General features: G+C 53.8%; 1 protein-coding gene across 3 annotated transcripts in view; it reads left to right on the top strand.

Moving 5' to 3' along the window:
- Positions 1–19182, top strand: part of MROH7 (maestro heat like repeat family member 7) — a 43947-nt gene extending 24765 nt beyond the window's left edge. For 2 of the 3 annotated variants that reach the window (XM_004438600.3, XM_087445777.1), the window contains exons 13-22: positions 2057–2247; positions 4880–5017; positions 7290–7404; positions 11046–11186; positions 11861–12040; positions 12627–12782; positions 13061–13183; positions 16110–16212; positions 18329–18391; positions 18938–19182. In XM_004438600.3, coding sequence (XP_004438657.1) covers positions 2057–2247; positions 4880–5017; positions 7290–7404; positions 11046–11186; positions 11861–12040; positions 12627–12782; positions 13061–13183; positions 16110–16212; positions 18329–18391; positions 18938–19182 — 1455 coding nt within the window. Of the gene's footprint in view, positions 1–2056; positions 2248–4879; positions 5018–7289; positions 7405–11045; positions 11187–11824; positions 12041–12626; positions 12783–13060; positions 13184–16109; positions 16213–18328; positions 18392–18937 lie in introns of all 3 variants that reach the window. The other variant, XM_087445776.1, reaches the window with a different exon arrangement.
- The last annotated feature ends 2377 nt before the right edge of the window (positions 19183–21559 follow it).

Below are 21559 nucleotides of genomic sequence, written 5' to 3'. Positions count from 1 at the left end.
GAGTCATTTGATTAATCTGTGAGATGCAGGAATTCAGTGCCTGAGACTGTTTTGCTCACCACGATATCCCCAATGTCTGACACACACCTGGCACATAGTAGACACTCAAAAAGTTTTTGTCCGACTGATTTATTTATTCAACAAATATTTACTGAGCACCTGCCGTGTGCCTGGCACACTCATAAGTTATGGGGAATCAGCAGAGACCAAGACAGTCTGTGGAGGGAAGAAATAAACCAAGATGTGGTAGATGGAGGAGCGGGCAGTGTTATCTCTTTACAGGGGAAGAACCTGCTGCTCAGTCACATTCTATGTCTTCCCGAAGATCACAGAGCTAGTGAGTGGTGGTGCCATGACTCACACTCAGATCTCCTGCCTCTGAAGCCCAGGCTGGATCTGGATCTCTCTGCCTCTCTCCCCCAGCGCTGAGTTCTGTGAATAAGGCACCAGCACCCATTCCTTCCCTGATTTGGGCATTCATCCACTCCTCCTTCCATCAGTGTGTGTTAGTGTATTTTCGAGTCATTTATCCATGCTTCTTGTTCAACAAGCATAATTTGAGCATAGATACAGCCTGGACTAATTTTTACCTTATGGTATTGATAAACCATTTGAGCAAGATTGAGCCAGGAGTAGAGCCCTATGGCACGTCACTAGAGACTTTTCTCTACATAGCAGACTGTGTTCTTTGGATACAGTCATTAGCTTTCAGCTACTGAAAAACATCAAGGCTTGAGTTCAAGAGGCTTGTCTTAGCTCTGCCAGTGCCTCACTACATAACCTTGGTCAATCACTTTCCCCTCTCTAGCCGTGGTATTTAGATCTGTAAGATGGGTAGTACTAACTCCCACTTGATCTATCTCACCTGTTGAGAAGGGTGAGCCAGTGTGTGAGAAAGGGCTTCCTCAGCTATAAAGTACAGATAACTGTCATTGATTGTTCTCATCCAGCCCACATTACGTGACTTATTTCTGTGGGAACAGGCCAGGGTTCTCTCACTTCACAGCTGAGTGCCCTTCCCTCTTGCCAGCTGCGTGGGTCTTGGTGGCACAGCTCCTGACCGCTCTTTGTAAGTGTTCTCACCTCTCCTCTCATTCAGTCTCCACCGCACCTGCGGGGCCGGCTGGATGAGGGCCAGCAACCACACTTACAGAGGATGAAGCTGAGGCCCAAATGGGGCCAGAGAGCGGTGAGGCCAGAATGAGGCCTCAGGTCTTGTGACCCCAGCCCGTCACCTCTCCCCACATTGTCCTCTGGCCAGTTAGAGGGGACTTGGTGGGCCGAGTGTGAGGGGTGGGCCCAGGCCAGGACCAGAGCTGGGCTGGCAGGTGGAGAAGTTGGGGGGTGAGCACACGTCGGGTCCCTGGGAACACCGTGGGCCAAATGCTAACAAAGCCAGAGTCCTCACGTTCCCGGGAATTTGGAGGGCTGGTGTGGGAGCCACGGTCTGGAAGGGGCAGGGCTGCGAGGCCGGTGGGCATGGAGTGACAGAGTCCAGGACTGGTCCCCCACCCAAGGCTGGGGTTTGTTTCTCTTGGCTGCTGGCCACATGGGCAGGCAGTGGGCGGGGGGCAGCCTAGTTGAATGGCCCAAAGTGAAGAGGCAATTGGTGCCCCTCACAGTCTGTGTGCCTGTGTTATGACTGAGGAAGAGGCAGGGCACGAGACAGCCCATATCTGAGAACCCGGGTTCAAGTCACAGCTCTGCCCCCAAGGGGCTGGGTGACCTCTGGCAAGCCGCTTCATCCCTCTGAGCTTGTCTCCTCACCTGCACAATGGGATCAAAACTCTACCTTGATGTGGGAAGGGGTCCCTCCACCATGATTCTTCCAGGGTTGTGTCAATGTCAGAGAGGGGGCTGCTGTTATCCTGGGGCAGGGCTCACCCAGAGAGCCGGGAATCAGGGCACGGTGGTGGTGGGGGATCTGAGCTTTTCCAGGCTCGGCTGAGAAGAGCAAAGACCTGGGTCCAGCCTCCTAGAGGAGCAGTCCAGGCCGCTGCCAGGAGTGCTGGGCCGATGGGCCAGGAAGTCCGAACGGCCTCCCTTCTGCCCCCAGGCAGCCAGCGGCCTGTGCGAGCTCCTGTCCGTCAACAGCTGCGTGGGCCGCGTGAGGCGCATCTACCCCCAGCTGCTCCTGGCCCTGCTCATCCAGGTCCATTACCACATCGGCCTCAACCTGCCTGGCCGCGTGGCTTCCCACAAGGACGCCAGGAAGGACGCACAGCCCTCCGTCTTTGTCCCCGTGCGGTATGCTCCTGCTGTCCCTGGCAGGGGGGAGCCACCTGGCAAGGGCTCTTCCCAAAGTCTCTAGGGCAATCAATCAATGGAAATTAGCTTTAGGACCAGAAAAGAAAACAGAAGCACACTTTTATGCGAGCCAATAATCTGTTCAACAACCATTTGTGAGCACCTGCCGTGTGTGTCGGGGAGGATCAGCCCTCCCCCAGGGAGCTCTCCCTTCCATCTTGCCTCCTCCCTCCCTGGAGATATTATTGTGTTAGGTTTGTACCCAAGGCCCAGCCCCTTTATTATTTTATTTTTTATAAGGAAAGAAAGGCATTCCAGGCAGAAGACAGAACTTGCGAAATGTTGTTAAGTACATGAAACAAACAGGGCATTTTCAAGAAACTTCAGGTTGATTTTTTGTGTGTGTGTGAGGAAGATCAGCCCTGAGCTAACATCCATGCTAATCCTCTTCTTTTTTGCTGAGGAAGACTGGCTCTGAGCTAACATCTATTGCCAATCCTCCTCCTTTTTTTCTTTTTCCCCAAAGCCCCAGTGGATAGTTCTATGTCATAGTTGCACATCCTTCTAGTTGCTGTATGTGGGACGCGGCCTCAGCATGGCCGGAGAAGCGGTGCGTTGGTGCGCACCCGGGATCCGAACCCGGGCCGCCAGTAACGGAGCGTGTGCACTTAACTGCTAAGCCACGGGGCCGGCTCTGCAGCCCCTTTATTTTTAATTGTTAATCGGTATAGGTAATTTATGCACATGGCAAAAATCTCAAAAGACATTGAAAGCGAGTCTTCTTTCCTCTCTTACCCTGGTTATCTGCCCCAAATAAGCGGGTTCTTTCATGCCCTTCCAGAGGTAGTTTACGCAGAGATAAGCACGTGTGTTTACATTCTAGATTTTTACGCTGATGATAGCGTACCTTACATATTTTTCTTTGATCGTATTCTATATCACATAGGGCTGCCTTGTTATTTTTAACAGCCACATAATATTCTTATGTGTAGAATTCCAAGGTACTGGAATTCATTTACCCAGGATCCTCTTGATTTAGGTACTTTGCAGCCCTTTGCAATTACAACACTGCTGCAGCGAGTTTGCTTGTTCCTACGTCTTCAGGCACACAGGTGATTGTATATGTAGGATGAGTTCCTGAGAGTAGAATGGGTGCATCAAAGGGTTTCTGCATTTACATGTTAGGGCGGATCAGGAATACATGTTGGAAAGAGTTCTTGACCTTTGAGTGATGAAAGGGAAAAAGGAAGACCTCCTAAAGCACCCAAGTTGCCAAATCGCCTCCCACAGAGGCCACTGCCAGCAGTAGTGTATGAGTGTTGATTCCCCCACACCTTTGCCAGCACAATGTGTTATAAAACATTTTTATCTTTGCCAATCTGAAAGTTGAAAAGAATGGCATTTTTCTGTAATTTTAGTTTGCATTTCTCTTATTATGAGTGAGGTTGAGGTTTAAATGCTATTTGTGTTTCCTTTTCTACGAGCAACCTGTTCTTCTTTGCCCAATTTTATGTAGGACTGTTGGGAATTTTTCTTATTAATTTGTAAGAACTCTTTATATGTTGAGGAAATTAACTCTTTGTCATTTGTATTCCAGTTTGTCACTTAACCTGCAACTATTTTATGGTCTTTTGCCATTCATAAATTTTAAACTTTTCATGTAGTTGAGGTTATCGGTCTTTTCCTTCTTGGCTTCTATTGTGTGTTACACTCAGAAAGGTGCGCTTTGAGGGGCAGAGGGCAGGCAGTGGAGCAGCCAGGTTTGAAGTGAGAACACACTGGGTCTGAGTCCTGGCTCCATCACTTAGCGCTTTGTACATTGGGTAAACTAACTGAACCTCTTGGTGGCTTGGATTCCTTGCCTGTGAAAGGGGTGAGTGGTCAGGTGTGTCATAAACTCTTTGAGTGTTTAGGTTCCTGGAAAACTTCGTTTAAATGTACACTTTATTCCACACGTTGTTGGTTTTATTTTCATCAAGGTTTATGTGTGTGTCTATCTCACATCTGTGAACACCCAGGCTGTGCCAGGCCCGCAGTAGGATGTGCATACGCGGCCGTGCGCTCCCCTTGCCCCCTCACAGCAGGCCATCTTGAGCTCACCGGGAGCTTCAAAAGCACAGAGGCCCAAGTCCCAGCTGGTCAGTCCACAGGTGGTCAAAGTCCCAGGGGCTTCTGCTGTGCATCCAAGTCTGGAGTCACTCCTTCAGTGTCCCACGGGGGTGAAGGCCTCGGGCCTGGACAGGAGACTGTATCCCAGTGAGCAGAGAGGACTGTCCCGCGGGGCACCTGCCCAGCCGTGGGGATGCCAAGGGCAAGAGGGGGACAGGACCACGAGCTGGGGAGTTCCCTCCGACCTCTCCCTCCAGGAAAGGAGGCTCAGGAGAAAGGGGGTGACAGCCCCATCCCCGAAGGGAGGGGAATGTTGCTTCCGTTGACTCTCTTGTTCTCAAAACTAATAACTATTTTTAAAAAGCCACGCTTTGTGGATACACCGAACACCATTCTCTAACAACACAGCGGAGAGAAGCTTGTCCGGCCAGATGGGAGCTGATGGTGGAGAGGCCCGTGGGGAGGCAGGCCCGGCCTGCAGGGGGCAGGGCGACGGGAGGTCTCAGCCCCCTTGTCTCGGCAGCTGGGTGATCAAAGTGGTGAAAACGCTGCTGCTGAAGATGGGCTGTTCGTACGAGGCCAGTTTTCTGGAGGACCAGGGCGGCTGGGAGCTCATGGCGCAGGCGGAGAGCCACCACCGCGGGGTGTCCCTGCTAGCAAGGTGAGGCGGGGACCGCTGGGGGCAGGTCAGAAGGTGGGGAGGGACCGCAGCATCTTCAGACAGACTTGGCTGTGCATCTCTCTGGGCAGGAGCCTTCCCTCAGTCCGTCTCCTCCTCTCTGCACCCCGGCGGGTAGACAAGACCAGTGTGAGAGACGGCACACGCTCTGCGGAGGCCGACTGTGGTTACACCAGTACCCGGCAACTGCAGAGCGCCGAGACTGTTCACAAAGCGCTTGTCTCCCCACACTGTGGATTTAGTTCCCACTCAGATACAGAAATGGTGGGAGAGCCCAGTAGTTAAGAGTGTGGCTTTGAGAATCCCAGCTCGCCACTTCCCAGCTGTGTGACCCGGGGCAAGTTACTCCCCCTCTCTGTCTCAGTTTTCCCTTCAGTAGTAAGGAAATAATAATAGGACCCACCTCCGAGGTTTGGGGTGAAGATTAAATACAGTACTTCAAACAGCCCCTGGCGTATGGTAAGAGCTCAACACAGGCTGGTTTTCACCATCATCATGATGACACGGGACAGGGATTATTCTCGCAAGTTTTGCAGAGGAGGATGCCAAGATCCAGAGAGAGACAGCTATGTACCAAAGGCCACACAGCCAGGAAGTGGCACAGCTGGGAAACGACCTGCTGACCCAGACCAGGGCTCTTCCCCCAACCACACCCCTCCCCGGGGTCGGGAGGGGCACCTTGGTTCCAACGATGTGACTCCTGCAGGAACACCTAGCTGCTTAGCCCTGCCCCAGAGTGCCCAGGACGGTGTTCTCCCCAGGGCTCTCAGGATACAACCGCATTTACTGAGCACTTACTATGCTCTAGGCACCATGCAAAGAGCTGTATGTATGCAGATTATTCCATCTAATCCTCACCATGACCTATGAAATAGCACTATTATTATCCCAGTGTTTCGCATGAGGAAACTGAGGCCCAGAGAAGTTAAGTGACTTGCCCAAAGTCACACAGCTAGTGGTGGACCAGAATTTGAACCCAGGCTGTCTTATTCTAGACTCTGCACGACTGCCACTCTGTCCTGGATGCACTGATTAATGGAGCATAGTGCAGTGGCCCTCAGACTTGAGCGAGCATCAGAATCATCCACAGGGCTTCTTCAAACACTGATTGCTGGGCCCACCCCCACAGTTTCTGATTCAGTCCATCTGGGATGGGGCCCAAGAATGTGCATTTTCTTTTTTTTTTTGGAGGAAGATTAGCCCTGAGCTAACATCCGTCGCCGCTTCTCCTCTTTTTGCTGAGAAGATTGTCCCTGAGCTAACATCCGTGTGCATCTTCTTCTACTTCATATGGGATGCCACCACAGCATGGCTTGATAAGTGGTGCATAGGTCAGCGCCTGGAATCCGAAACTGCAAACCCCAGGCCGCCTAAGCAGAGTGGCTCACCTAAGCGAGCTTAAGCACTACACCACCAGGCTGGCCCCAAGAATGTGCTTTTTTGTGTGTGTGAGGAAGACTGGCCCTGGGCTAACATCCGTGCCCATCTTCCTCTACTTTATATGGGACGCTGCCACAGCATGGCGTGACAAGCTGTGCGTCGGTGCACGCCCGGGGTGTGAACCTGCGAACCCCGGGCCGCCCCAGTGGAGTGCATGAACTTAATTGCTATGCCACCGGGCCAGCCCCAAGAATGTGCATTTTGAACAAGTTCCCAGGCGATGGTGATGCTGCTGGTCCAGGGCCCACACTGAGAACCACTGGCTTAGCGGAATGAATGAGGCAGCTGGGGTGGGGAGCCCTGGGTTGCGGGTCCAGCTCTGCTGTTTTGCCAGCTCTGTGACCTCAGGCATTTCACACTCTGAGCCTCTGCTTCCTCATCTATGAAAGGGATAATAACAGTAACCTGCCTCAAAGGGCGCTGGTGGGATCAAATGCAACAACGGCTTGAAAGCACATGGCTGCTGCCTGGCACCTAGCGGGTGGTCCTCACATCCTCTCCCTCCTGTCTCTTCTTCCCAAGTGGTCCTGTGCGGTCGGGGGTCTCAAGCCTGTCTCGCTCACTGATTTGCTCTGTGCTTTCAGGCAAGTCGCTTTCCTACTCTGGGCCTCAGTTTCCCCTTCTGTAAAGTGAACATCTAGTTCTGTAAACTAGATGGCCTCTGAGATCCTGTCCAGGTGGGAAATCCTGGGAACGCAGGAAACCAGGTGACCCTGCTTTGCCCGGAGTTTCGAGTGTCACAGCCAGACCCCACCCAGCAGGTCCCCCTTGGGCTGGAGAGACTGAGGGGCCTGCTCTCCCTCTCCCCGCCCAGGGCCATGGTGCATTACTCCTGCCAGGAGCTGTGCCGCATCCTCTACCTGCTCATCCCGCTCCTGGAGCGAGGCGACGAGAAGCACAAGATCACTGCCACTGCCTTCTTCGTGGAGGTACCGACAGGCCCGGGCGCGGGGCTCCTCCCCAGCCTTCCCCTGGTCATTTCTCCTGTGCAAACAGCACTGAACTGTTGACAGCCTTTCCTGAGCTGTCAGATTTCTCTTGAATATGAAGACCTCGTAGGTCTCTCTCCCTCCTCCTTCCTTCTCTCCTCCTCTCTCTACCCCTGCACCCCTTTCCACTCTTCCCAGACTCACCCAGTGCCCCACAACCACCAACCTTTGCTGGGCACTGCTGTGTGCCAGGCACCAGACTGGAGATACGAGGTTGGAGATACAAATATGAATTTGACTCCGCCCTGCCCTCAAGGAATCTTGGTGTGGCAGGGGAGACAGAGGACGCCCAATTATAACATGAGGGGCCATAGGGTGACTGGTGCTATGATGGGGGCAGTCTAGGCTGTGGTGGGAGAAGAGGATACTTGAGGGGGGGACATCAGGGAAGGCTTCCTGGAGGAAGTGACATCTAAGCTGAGTAAGTGTAGGGGGTGACTGGGGGTGGGGTGCTGGGGAGAGAGGAGCCAGGAGAAAGTTGGTGGGGTCAGACCTAGAAGAGAAGACTCACTGATAGTAACACCCAACATCACTATCCTCCAGGTGTGTTCTGAGAGCCTCACATATTGATTCATTTCACCCTCACAATAATCCCACAACATACACACTCCTCCACCCCCAGTTTAGAGGGGGAAACTGAGGCACATACGTAGGTAACTCTCCCAAGGCCACGCAGCTCACAAGCGGCACATCCAGGATTCAAACCCAGATATCTGGACTCTAAAACCCTCTCTCTCCCTCTTTCTTTTTTTAGTTTTTTAAAAAATTGTGATAAAATATATGTAACATAAAAGTTACCATCTTAACCATTTTTAAGTGTGCAGTTCAGTGCCATTAAGTACTTTCACAGTGTTGTGCAACCACCACCACTATCCACGTCCAGAACTCTTTCATCTTCCTTCTGAAACTGAAACTCTGTTTTCATTAAACAAGAACTCCCTATCCCCTCTCCCCCAGGCCCTGGCAACCACGATCCTACTTTCTGTCTCTATGAATTTGCCTATTCTAGTACCTCGTACAAGTGGAATCATACAGTATTTGTTATTTTGTGTTTGGCTTATTTCACTTAGCATAATGACCTCAAGTTTCAGCCATGTTGTATCGTGGGTCAGAATTTCATTCTTTTAAGGCTGAATCATATTCCGTGGTAGGTATATTCCACATTTTGTTTCTCCATTCACCTGTTGATGGATACTTGTAAAACCCGTTCTCTTCACCACACCCTTCCCTGCCTCCTGTGACCTGCTGGTTGTCATGCAGGGGTCCGGGCTATCACCTGGGTCTGTACAGTGGGGCTCAGAGGCAGGAGGCTCACGGTCTGCTTGGACAGTGGAAGGTTAAGGAAGGCTTCCTGGAGGAGGTGCCATTTGAGCTGAGCAGGTGAGTCTGGTTTGCCAGATGGACAGGAGGCAGCACGGCAATCCAGGCACTTGTTGCATCTTTTCTGTGACACCAGCTGGACTGTGAGTCCGGGAGCAGGAGCCATGTCACGTTTGTGTGGCATCCCCACACCAAGCCCTGAGAGGGCCCCGAGGAGTGGGATTGAGTGGACAAGTGAGTGCCTGGATGAACCCCTGGCCTGGCTCTGCAGGCACTGACAGAATGTGTCCCTTCCAGGAGGACAAGCCTGGGTCAGGGTCAGGAGTCCTGGGTTCCAGCTCTGCTGGCTTCTATTCTAATTTCCCCCATGGCCCTGCAGAGGGAAAGGGAAGGTACCATTTCTCGAGGGTCTACTATATGCCAGACACTGTGTTGCCCTTGTTCATGCTACACCACTAATCTGCACAGCACGGCTGCACAGACAGATTCGCGATGCTCATGTGTAGGTGAGGTAAGGGCATTTTTCAAGGTCGCACAGCTCAGGGAGTCCAGAGAGATGCAGACCAGGTCTGCCTACCTGGCCCCTCTTTCCCCGTCAGCCTTGTGGGAGAGGCACTGCTCTCTTAGTCTATTAGTGGCTGCCACAGGGGTTCCTGGGGGAGGAGGTGGAGGTTGGACCATGCCAGACCTCAGGGGATACTCCCGTGTCCACCACAAGGTCAGGGACTCTAGGCTTAACCTTTCCCAGCATTCCCCTGGAGCCCTGAGCAGTGGTTCAGTCCTCTTCCCACTCCCCAGAAGAGATGGCCTGCTCTGGCCAGAGCCAGGCCCACCACATTCACAGTGATGCCTTGATGTAGCTCAGATGACCCTCCCCAGTGCCCCCCAGCCTCCTCTGCTGTGACTGTCTGTGTGGGTGCTTGCTCCTCCCAATGGGGGTGAACGCCTCAAGGGAGCTGCGTGACCGTGGGAGAGTCACTGAACCTGGCTGTGCCTCAGTTTCCTCGCCTGTAATATGGGGATAATAACTTGCCCATGTCCTAGGGCTTTGATGAGGATTAAATGAGTTCATGTAAAGCACTTAGAACAGTGCCTGGCACATAGGAAGTGCTCTCTGTGAGTCAGCTCTATTGTTACGATTATTATCACTACTCTTTTCTGTGTCTCTGGTGCCCAGCCCAGAACCTGGTGCAGAGCAGGACTGAGTATCAGTTGTATGAATGGATAGAGGGCGCCTTTCCTGCCTTCCCGCACCCCCGTCCTGCCCCCTCTCCCTAGCTCTCTCTTCTCATCATGCAGACACATGGTCTCAATAGTCACAGTAGAGGTAGGGCAAGGGAACGGATGGGAGAAGTGTTTATGAGGACCACTAGGCAGGAATTGAAGACCGGCTGACTGCGGTGGGTGGGGAGGGCAGTGAGGGAGAGGAAGGAGATGAGGGTGACACCGGGTTTGGGGCTGGGACAATGGGGGGCTGGTGGTGCTAACCCTGCAGTGGGGGACACAGGAGGAAGGGCAGTTCTAAAGAGGACAGGAACCAAATTTCATGTCATATGCAATAAGTGTTCCCTAAGAACATACTCTACACCAGAGCTTGTCTTCGGTAACAGGGACCCAGGGAGAAACGGCTCAGTTTGTGTCCTCAAGGAAGCCCCCGGTGGGATACAGGCGGCAGATGCAAAAGCAGATGGGGACACGAAGGTTTCCATGTTCAGGGCTCCCAGGGGCCCAGAGGAGGGGGCAGTCAGCCTAGGTAAGGCCTGGGGGCAATGTCAGTCATGGCTGATGGACATCAGGTGGAGGTGTCCAGCGAACAGTTAGTTTTCCAAGTCGGGAGCTCTGGACAGGGCTGGGACTGGCGATGGAGACTTGGGGGTTATTTGCGTAGGGACAGTAGTTAAGATCCTGTGAGTGGGGAGCTCGCCGAGGAGAGTGGGCAGCGGGGCAGAGAAGACAGGGCTCGGGGTCGCCAGCAATGGGGGCTGGGTGGAGACGGAGAAGCCAGGGGCAATTATTAACTAGACCCACGCTGTCCAGTACAATAGCCACTAGCCATAGGGGGCCTGTTCAGCTCTTGATATGTAGCTGTCTGAATCGAAATGTGTTGTGAATATAAAATTCACACCAGGTTTTAGACTTGGTTCAAAAATTTTTTTAAAAGAGGGTAAAATCAATAATTTTTATATTGGTTACACGTTGATTTAAATTTAAAAATTAAAACTGGACCTCGGCCCAGGGAGTCATTACTGTTCCTCCCTCAGCTCCTCCAGTTGGAGCAGGTGCGGCGGATCCCCGAGGAGTACTCTCTGGGGCGGATGGCGGAAGGCCTGAGCCACCGGGACCCCATCATGAAGGCGCTGGCCATCCGAGGCCTGGTCATCCTGGCCCGCAGGACTGAGAAGGTGAGCAGAGGGTGCAAGAGAGCCCGGCGCAGCCAGGCCCCGGGCTGGAGGAAGGATGGCGCTTGGCTGTCAGTGATTCTCAGATGCTGGTGGCTGGGATCGGAGCCCATTTCTGCCTCTGCCTCAGTTGCCCCATCTGTAAAATGGACAGCCTTTAATAATTCCCTATATACTTTATTCTTTTTGAGATAGTTTCTAATCCAGATTTTTCACAATGAGCCTGAAGGCAGCGTGTGTAGGAGGGAGTGGGGACAGCAGTAATTACTCCTATTCTATGGATTAGGAAACTGAGGCCCAGATTGCCGGTGCCTCATTAGCACTGTAAGAAGTGCTCGTTTCTCTCTGTCAGGCACTGTTGCGGCTTACAATGTAGCCAGGATGCAGGGACAGGACGTAGACTTGGAAAGCTAACTAACAATGCAGGGTTTCATCCACCTAGTGCCAAGGAAGGGAGTAGACAGCAGGCCCTCAGGTATGCGGGCAAGGAAGTGGTCAGCGAGGGCTCTGGGGACAGCAGGGGCTTGAGTAGGGGCATCCCAGGCAGGTGGGATGGCACAAGCAAAGGCCTCGAGGCGGACCTTGCTTCACCACATTCGTCTCGGTGAATCAGAGGCCGGGCCTCCCACCCCTTCGCCCAGGTGGGTGCCCCCACCCCAGATGCTCCTGCCCCCCAGGCTGCCAAGGTGCAGGCCCTCCTGCCGTCCATGGTGAAGGGCCTGAAGAGCATGGAGGGGCTGCTGGTGGTGGAGGCGGTCCACAACCTCAAGACCATCTTCAAGGCGCAGGACCGGAAGCTGATGGACAGCTCGGTCCACGTGGAGATGCTGCAGGTCCTGCTGCCGCACTTCAGTGATGTAAGGACTCCCACGGGGGTGGGGGTGGGATGGTGGGGGGGCGGCACATGCAGGGACGTTCTTTACTCCCCTGGGGGCTGCAGTAGCTCCCATGCCCTGCTGGGACCTGGGCGGGGCCCAGTCAGCCGAGGGGAAGGGGCACCTCATTCCAGCTGATCTTTCTGTCGTTGCTTCCCCTAGAGAAAGTTCCTTTTCTAATTGGTTCTCACAGAGGGGCTTTTCTTCTGTAATCAAGGCTCCCCAGGGAAGGTCGCTTCATTTCCATTGGTCCACCTGGAGGGGGCACATTGTTTGGTCCCAGCAAAGGGGGGACATTTTTCCACTTGGCACTAAGGCACCTTATAGGTTAGTGGGGGCCCTGGCTGGGAGGAATGGGCAGGGTTAGGGTCTAGGTTCCAGTAGGGGGGACACTGGCCCCAGAGCAGCCCCACCAGTGTGCCTGGCTGTTCTCTGTCTCTGTGCCTCTTGTGCCTGGAGGGCCCCTCAGAATGAGTGGAAGGAAGGCTCCAGTGCCTCCAGGTGGGGCACAGAGGCCCTGGTACCTCCTTGAGGAGGAAGCACACCTGAGCCTCTGGGTCTGCCCCAGTCACGAGAGGAGGTGCGCTACTCCTGCATCAGCCTGTACGGCAAGGTGGTCCAGAAGTTGCGGTCTCCCTGCACCCCGGCCATGGAGGTGCAGCTGATTGGCACCTTGGTGCCCCTGCTGCTGACCATGCAAGAGGGCAACGCCAAGGTGGGCCAGGTGAGTGTGCGCAGGCGCCGATCCCTCGGGCGCGCCTCCGTTTATGGAAGCCAAGTCAGAATCACTAACAACCATGGTGGGCAGTTCCTTACGTCCAGCCAAGTCTGTTTTCCAAAGGCACCCATGTCAGGACTCCTCCTCAAAACAGCCAACTTCACTTGAACGTTTCAACTAGGAATTGATTTTCCAAAATCCAGTTTCACACAATTTTTTTCTGGAATTTATCCGGCTGTCTTGGAATTCCACAGCTCTGGTGTTCTCTTCCTGTTGGTCCCCAGAAATGTGTGAAGACCCTGTTCCGCTGTTCTTGCTTCATGGCTTGGGAGTTGCCAAAAAGAGCTTACAGCCGGAAGCCCTGGGACAACCAGCCGCAGACAGCGGCCAAAATTTGCAAGTACCTTGTGAGTGCTTCCAAGACTACAGTGGTTCCTTATGAGTATGTCAGGCGTGGCCAATTCTTTCCTTTCTCTTACTTCTTTTCACACAGCATCCTGACTGGTGATTCCACGACCACCTACAAGTGGTTGATTCCTGAATGTTCATCTCTGAACTTCTCCCTTCCTTCTAGGGTTCCCTCTCCAGTGACTTACTGGACATCTCCCCCAGCTGAACCACAGGCACTTCACGTCTCTTCTGACCCTATGGCCTCCCCGTTTCCATTCTGCCCTGTTCCTCTGGGGCCCCAAAGCTGAAACCTAGACTCATCCTAGACATCTTCATTTCCCTCACCGTCTACATTGGATCAATCTTAAATAACCTAAATATCTCTGAATCTGTTTTTCCCTCCCTATCCCCGCTGTCATCGCCAGCAGGTCATGGAAGTCTCTCAGCTGGGCCATGGGCCCAGCCATCCAGTGGGTCTTCCAGTCTTTAATCTCATCCCCTCCAATCCATTCCCCACCCAGGCCACCAGAGTGGTCTTGTTAAACCCGAGTCTGTCTATTATCTCCCTGCTCGAAGGGCGTCATTGGCTCCCTTTTCTACAACAGTGATTCCCAGTGTATATTCTCGGTGACAGCAGTGCTACGAGATCTGCCCCACAGGGGAGACAAGGAGTTCCAAGGCCAACAAGTCTGGGAAATACGGCATCGTCATCTTCCTCCTGGAGCTTTGCAATGCCGTCAGCACGTCAAAGGCTCTGAGACGTTTTGTGCTGAGGAAATGTTCCATGATGGTTTAATTCATGGTTTCCCAAACTTATTTAGCCAGAGCACCCCCTCTCTAGGTAACCCCTGAGAGCATCCTGAGGAGTGAGCCACAAGCACAGTGAAACGCCGCACTGCAGGACAGCCCAGCTGCAGCATTGGGGATGCTTTGCCCGCTAGTCCCATCTGCCCTCCCTGTTGTCACAGCCGGTTCCCCAGGATGCAGACTCTGAGACAGAGATCAATACTCAGGGGTTTATGAGGGAGCGCCCTTGGGGTCAGCACTGTGGCGGGGAGGGGAGCAGGAGTGGCAGAGGAGAGGGCGAGCTGCAGTGTCACTTCAGGGGAGGTCTTAGCCGGGGGTCAGTTCTTTACGCCCTGAATCCATTCGTCATTGGAGGCCAGTCACCCTGCAAAGGGACGTGACCTTGGGCCAGCAGTTCTCTTCAGCTGAGGCAATCCGTGTGGCTGGGGGAATAAATCCTTTACACCCGAAGGGGCACACCAGCATTCCCCCACATCAATCTAATGAAAATACACAGAGTGACAGATTGTTACTAGGATTGAGAACAGGTCTTGACATCGCCATTATCAGTAATACCAAACCTCTGCGATCCAGTGTCTATGTTATTACCATCATTTAACTGATGGAAAAAGAGGCCTGGAGGAAGTGTTTGGCCAGGGCGCTCATTCAAATACCTACAGTAACCAGTGACCGGGCAGATGACGATCATGAATGACGTGGCAATGGTGGGGCCTGTGGCAACCTGGAGGGCTCAGGCCCCGTCGAAAGCATGAGTGGAGTGCTCCAGGTCACCGTGCAGGCCCCTCTTGCCAGGTCCTTTAGTTTCACAAGAAAAGCTAGAAACCCAGACATTTATAAGACATTAATTAGCAACCAATTTAGCTTGTTTAAAACACTGTGCTGGCCACTGCTCTGCCGGCCACTTGTGGTCGTGGGCTGCCAGCTTGTGACCTCTGCGTTAGAGCCCTCTGGAGTCTTCTTTGCTCTCTGGGCATCAACAGCTTTGCTCATATGAAGGTCAACTTCTAGCCTTAGCCTTAAGATGGGCTCGGTGACCTATTCATTCGTTCATTCATTCATTCATCCAACAATTTCTGGGCACCTGTGCCATGCCAGGCTCTGTCCAGGGTGCTGAGGACTCTGAGCTGAGTGAGAGGGGGAGCTCCAGATCCAGTGGAGGAAACAGGTATAAATAATTAGAGCACTATGTCATAGGTGCCATGATAAAGGCTGTGCAACATGCTGCAGAAACATCAAGGGTGGTGGGATCAGCCTACCTGAGGTTGTGGAGGTCTTCAGGGAGGAGGAGCTGAGCCTCAAAGGATGAGAGGAAATTCATCAGGTGAAGAAGAGAGGGAAGGGCACTCCAATCAGGAGCAATCGCTTGTACCAGGCACACATCTGGCGAGAGCTGGGCCACGTCCTGAGACTGGAGCATAGTATGCATGGCAGGTGGGGACAGTGGTGGAAGTTGAGGCTGAGAAGGAACATGAACACGAAGGCTTTGCATGCCAGGCCCAGGTGTTTACTCCTGGACATGCAGGGGTTGTCAACAGGAAAGTGATCAGATCAGACATCTCTTCTTCTCCTTCAACATCCTTTTAGCAGGACACCTGGCCTCTGGTTTCTACTTGATCAAACCCATCCTGAACACCACTGTCAGACTATTTTGCCCAAAACATTGCTTTTCATTGACCTATGGAGAACAAACGCAGGCTTCCTATTTTCTGATGCATAGTAAGGCCTATTCCCATACGGCTTTTAAGACCCTCCTAACTCTCCAGTTTATTCCCACTGCTCTGTAACTTGAATCCTTCACCCTGGTCAGACCTGTTTCCTTACCTCTCAGGTCCCTTTCATGCCATGTCCATTCTCTCCTCTGGCTGGACTTGCATTTTAGAACTTTCCTTCCAGCTGCAGCAGGAGGGTGGACTAGAAGAGGAGACATTCAAGGCAGGAAGACCATTGAAGCTATTGTTGTAATCAGCTAAGAGAAGATGAGGCCTGGCCTCCAGGGTGGCGGGGTGAGGAGGCTTGGGCGGAGGCCAGGATGGGTAGCAGAGATGTTTAGGGGGCAAAGGGCCAGGGCTTGGGAGGGGTGGATGGGTAATTAGCCCCTTTGAGGACCCAGCCTTCCCAGGGTTTCTCTTGTCCCAGGTGAATACCCACCCAGACAGTGCCTTGATGTTCCTCCGCCAGAGCCTGGAGTACGCCAGGAGTCCCCAGGCCTCCCTCCGGAAGTCCTCAGTCATGCTCATAGGTAACCTGCCCTGGCCCAGCAGGCCCTGCGCAGGGGCTCTGCCTGCTCTCCAGTTTGCTTCCTCCCCTTGGAGGGAGCTGCCAGCCCTTCCAGCACTTGGCTGGATGCCTCCCCTTGCGGGCAAGGCTTAGCCAGCAGACAGCCATGGTGCAAATCAGAAAGTCTTCCCTCCTCTAAGATCCTGGCTTGGGAAGTGGGCCACAGGCTGGACTCAGCCTGGAGTCCTTGTGTAGGGCACAACCTTGGCAACTGTATGCAGCAGATCTACGTACCATGGGTCCAGGTCTACAGCACCCCCAGGTCTACGGTGTGGGCCCAGGCCTAGCAGGAACCTGCCGCGACGGTGGCAGGAGGGGCCCAGCGGCACAGTGGAAAGAGCGAAGTGGATTCTCAGCGACATGACCCCCTTCCTGTGTGACCCCAACTGAGTCATTTACTCCTACTGAGCCTCAGTTTCCTCCTCTGTAATATGGGGATCAACGGCTCCAGAGACTGAATGAGAATATTTTTTAGGAGGTGGAGCCCGGCACATCAACGTGCTCAGTCAGTGTCAGTCACGTTCCTTCTTCCACCCCCATGATCCCAACCTCCGCCTTTCTGGGGAGAAACCAAGTAGCACAGCCCCTCACCCAGGTCCCCCCAGGGCCCTTCTGATGGCATGCTGGGTGTGTTTCCTCCCCAAACAACCGTGCCCTTCGCCAAGGACCAGGGGACCCTGGTCCCTGCACAGAGGCCTGGAGGGGAGGGCGTGCCCGGCCCCCACCTTGTGGAGCGGTGTGTCCATTGGTCCCCTTCCCGAGTCACTTGCAGCTTTTCACTCACTCAGGCCTCCATGCATCCATTCACTGGTTTACATAGCAGCCATTGCTTGGTCCTCCTCTCTGTGTCAGCCTCTATGCTCAGTGCAGAGAAACAAAGAACCTTCAGGAGGTACTGAAGGGAGTGGGGGGCAGCTGCTAACATGATCAGTTCTGGGACAGAGGAGGAATGCCCAGGACTGGGGCACCCCAGAGAATGTGGGGACCTGCTCAGAGGCAGCCTCTCACACCGAGTGACATTATTTCCTAGATGCTGATTTCTCTAAATCCTGCTCCAAATTAATCACCTCTAAAAACATTGGTGTTCATCACCCTGGGAGTCCTCTCTGTGCCGGGCCTGTGCTGGGGAAACAAAGCTGAGCAGTGCCCACACCAGCCCTCAGACACACCAGCACGGTCTAACCTCTTCTGGGTTACCGATCTCTTGTGAGGCCCTGAAGAAAGTTATGAACACTTTCTCCAGAAAAATACACGTATGCATGCAATTGTGCAATGTGACGTAAAGATCCTCAGAGGCTGTCCACCCCTCCCCTGTCCCCCGCGGGTCTAAGCTGAAGAAACACCTGGTCTGGTGGCAGATATGCAGACTCACAAGTAAAGTACAACACAGTATATGCAGATAGAGAGAAACTCACAGACACTCTGGGAACCCAGGGAGGCACCTAACCTAGCTGGGGGCAGGGTCAGGAAGGAGATCCTGGAGAATCGACCATGTTAGACTGAATCCTCGAGGATAAAGAGGTGACAAGCCAGGCAAAGCAGTGCAGGAAGGCCTTCCGAGAGGTCGGGCCCATTCAAGCATCTGCAGGTACTTTGGGAGCCAGGCACTCTGGATGGAGGAGAGGAGGGCTAAGCAATGTGGCTGAGGAGCTGGGTCTCAGCCCCTCCAGGGGCTCCACCAACCGCCTGCCTGGCAGGGACACAAGGCACTCAGTGTCCTTCGCGTTACTGCTGCTCAGACTCCCTGGAGAAGGGGGCAGCCGAGACAGCACCTCCCCGAGTCTTAGATGAGAACACTAAGGGCCAGCCTGGGTAAGGGACCACCTACGGCTGCACTGTCAGAGTCGGCTGCAGCCCAGATCCTGCTCCTGTCCTGGGGCCATCCCTGCACGCTTGACCTGCCTCCTCTCCGGGGCTCCTCTTGGGGGATCTACCCCAGGGTCAAAATGAGGTTCTCCTTTTGTGTCCTCATTTGTGGGGCTGGAGGAGGGTGGGGAGAGCTTCCCTGAGGAGGTCTGGTCAGGGGGTGGGGTTGGAGTCAGGAGGGGGATGCACTCACCTTTTGGATTATGCTCAAGGGTCACTGGTCCCCTGCATGGAGAGCCTAATGACGGAAGAGTGTCTGAATGAAGTTAAGGCCGGTATGTCATGTCCCGCGCTGGTGAGGTTCCAGGGGCAGCGAGACAATGAGTAGACTCACAGTGGGGAACAGGAAAGGGGAGGGATGTGGCCCAGGGCAAGGCACTTCAGTTCAGTGTCCAGCTGTGCTGGGCTTCATCCAAGTGAGTTCATGTCAGGTACCGTGAGGTTACCAAGACAGAACACACAGCCCCACCCTGGGGAGCTTATAATCCAGGAAACAGGCTCAGAAAACAAGACCAAAAACCACTTAGTGTAGGGTGAGTAGTTCAGACTCTTAAGGGGGCAGGTTATTTTAGTAACTGGGGAAGCAGATGGGAGCATGAAGGTAGGCTGGGGCAGTCCCAGAAGGCTTCCTGGAGGAGGTAGGTTTTGATTCAGGCTTTGAAAGGTGTGAACAATTGAAGAGCTGGGAGGAGGATGAGATGAGGGGATGCTGAGCACAGGGTGCCCAAGCCAAGGCACGGGAGTGAGAAGAAAGGATGAGGAGTGGGACCCGTGTGTGGACCTCGTCTTAACAAGTGGCCTTTTCCCTCCCCATAACCCAGCTCTGGAAAACCTGAGACATGACCCAGAAGCATCAGTGTGCATCTCTGCAGCCCAGGCCCAGGACCACATCCTGGCCAGCTGCTGGAGGAACTCCTGGCCACTGCCACACAGGGACTCATGGGTGTGCGACCCGGCTACCACGCACCGCTGGAGCCCTAGCTGTGAGAACCTGCCCACTTCCCACCAGCGGCGCTCCTGGATCATGCAGGCACTGGGCTCCTGGAAGATGTCCTTGAAGCAGTGATGTCCCCAAGCCCCCAGCCCTCCTCAGGGGTAGCCACGGTCCCAGCCATGCTCACTATAAATGCCACGTGGCTTACCTCTCCCCGCTGAGTGTTTCCTCATGGGAGATGCCCCGGGGTCTGGGGCAGCCATCGCTCTGTGCGACAGATCTGTGAGATGAGCACGGCTTTCACTGCTGATTCAGCATTTACAGACTCACATAAATTGTTTTGTCCACGTTTTACAAGTGGGGAAGCTGAGGCTCAGAGAGGTGAAGTGACTTGCTCAAGGTCACACAGTAAGTCTGCTGGATGTCTCAGTTTCCCCTCCCCCAGGGGGAGAGTATAAAAACAAAAGGAGATGATGATTTGGGTGGCCTTTAGGGGAGGAAAAGAAGAGACTCCCCCAGCCCATGATATCATGCATATCCAGAACCCCGATCTGAGTCCCACCCTTGGGTCGTCGCCCAGAGATTGTCCGCCACTCATTTGGGCCACATTTATTGAGCACCTAACCTGGGCCAGGCCTGCTCTGGGTGCTGGAGACACAGACACGAACAAGATGCAGCCCCAGGCCCTGGGCAGTTCATGGTCTGATGCAGTGGTTCTCATCTGGGGGTGCCGTTGACCCCCCAGGGAATATCTGGCAACGTCTGGACACATTTTTGGTTGTTACAACTTGGGGAAGGAGATGCTATTGGCATCTAGTGGGTAGAGATGCTGCTAAACATCCTTCAGTGCGCAGGGCAGTCCCCGCAGTGAAGAATTATCCATCCCGAATTGTCAAAACTGCCAGGCTGAGAAACTCTGGTCTGATGGAAGTATTGGGGACATATAAAGACCCCAGCAGGTCAGTGCTGAGATGAAGGGAAGTGTGGGGGCTGTGAAGTCCAGAGGAGGTACATAGACCAGCTGGGAGGTGGGGTGTCAGGGAAGGCTTCCCAGAGATGAGACCCCCTTCCAGGGTTTGGAGGGAGGACCACATGGTGGGAGTGTATGGAGGAGAGCAGAGCACATGGGACCGAGACACAGCTGCACATCCATAGGAGCAACAGAGCCTAGTGGGAGGGGAAGAGGGGGATGGGCTGGGTCTCTATGGCCTTGGAGGCTGTGTTAAGGAGGGAGACTTCATCCAGAGGGCAGCGGAAGGCAGTGGGGTGTTCAGCAGGGGAGAGACGTGGGCAGATGTCTGCTCTAGAAAGCTCCCTCCTTGTGGGGATACAGGAACCCCCAGGCACTGCTGGTGGGAGGGTAGATGGGTGCAGCCATTCTGGGCAGGATCTGTCTCTATTCAGTCATGTTAAGTTGATGCATACCCGTGACCCAGCATTTCCACTCATGGGCACTCAGCTTGGGGAGATCTTCCCAGAGGTCCGTAAAGAGAGATGCATGAGGAAGTCTATCACAGCGTTATTTGTGGTGCCTGGGAGAGGAGGCAGCCTGGGTATCCATCCTCGGGAGCGAATGGGCGCCCGGGAGCCCCACGCAACAGTTAGAGGCAGTGGGGTACATATAGCACCGTGGATGGGACAAAAACCTAGTGTTGAGTGAAAAAGTATATCAAAAAGAATTCACATTTTGCAAGAACACTTACAAACTGAAAACACATTAGAGTGGTGGGAGGGGTAGGGAGGAGGGCTCTGGGGCATAAAAGGGAGTAAATGAAAAAAGAGAGCTGCAGAGAGCTCACTGTGGTGGAGTGAAAGGGCTGGGGGGGTGGGGTGGGGGACGAGCACAGGCAGGGACACATGGCTGGAAGCCTCGGAGAGGAACAGCGGCCTGGGCTGCAGTGCAGGATGGAGAGGGTGACCAGATCTGTGGGAGACTGAGGCAGGAGAGCTTTCAGAACCTGGCGGCGGACAGGATGGAGGAAGAGGAAGGAGAGCGAGAAGTCAAGGAGGACGCCCCGGTTTCTGACGGATTCTGGGTCAATGGTGTTCCCCCAATGGGTGGTCCCTCAGGACCAGGAGCATGTTCAGGGAGGGAAGAGTACAGTCTGGACGTGGTGAGCTTGAGGGGCTGTGCGCCATGCCAGTGGAGACATCCACCAGGTGGCTGGCTGCACAGGGGTGGAGCTCAGCAGAGGGGTCTGAGGTGGAAACAGATCTGGGATTCATCCGTGTACAGGGGTGAGGTGAGATTCTCGGGGCGAATGTGTAGAGTGGGAAGAGACATAAGCCTGAGCAGCACCTACATTCAAGCTCCTGCTGGGGATGAGGAACCCATGAAGTTGACCACACAATCACCCTCCAATAAATGGTAGGCCAAGGCCATCGGGATTCTGGGCCTGAGAGAAAGTGGGAAATGCGAGAGGTCCTTTTGCATAAGCTTTTCCTTTGCCAAGAACGGTCACAAGCATTGCCTCCTTTGAGTCTCACAGTAGCCATACGGAGTTATGGA

The sequence above is a fragment of the Ceratotherium simum genome, chromosome 22 (genome assembly GCF_057802395.1).
Source record: "Ceratotherium simum simum isolate JZ-2026a chromosome 22, ASM5780239v1, whole genome shotgun sequence".
NCBI lineage: Eukaryota > Metazoa > Chordata > Mammalia > Perissodactyla > Rhinocerotidae > Ceratotherium > Ceratotherium simum.
Note: the sequence above shows the minus strand (reverse complement) of the source record. Positions and strands in the feature narration are given on the sequence as shown.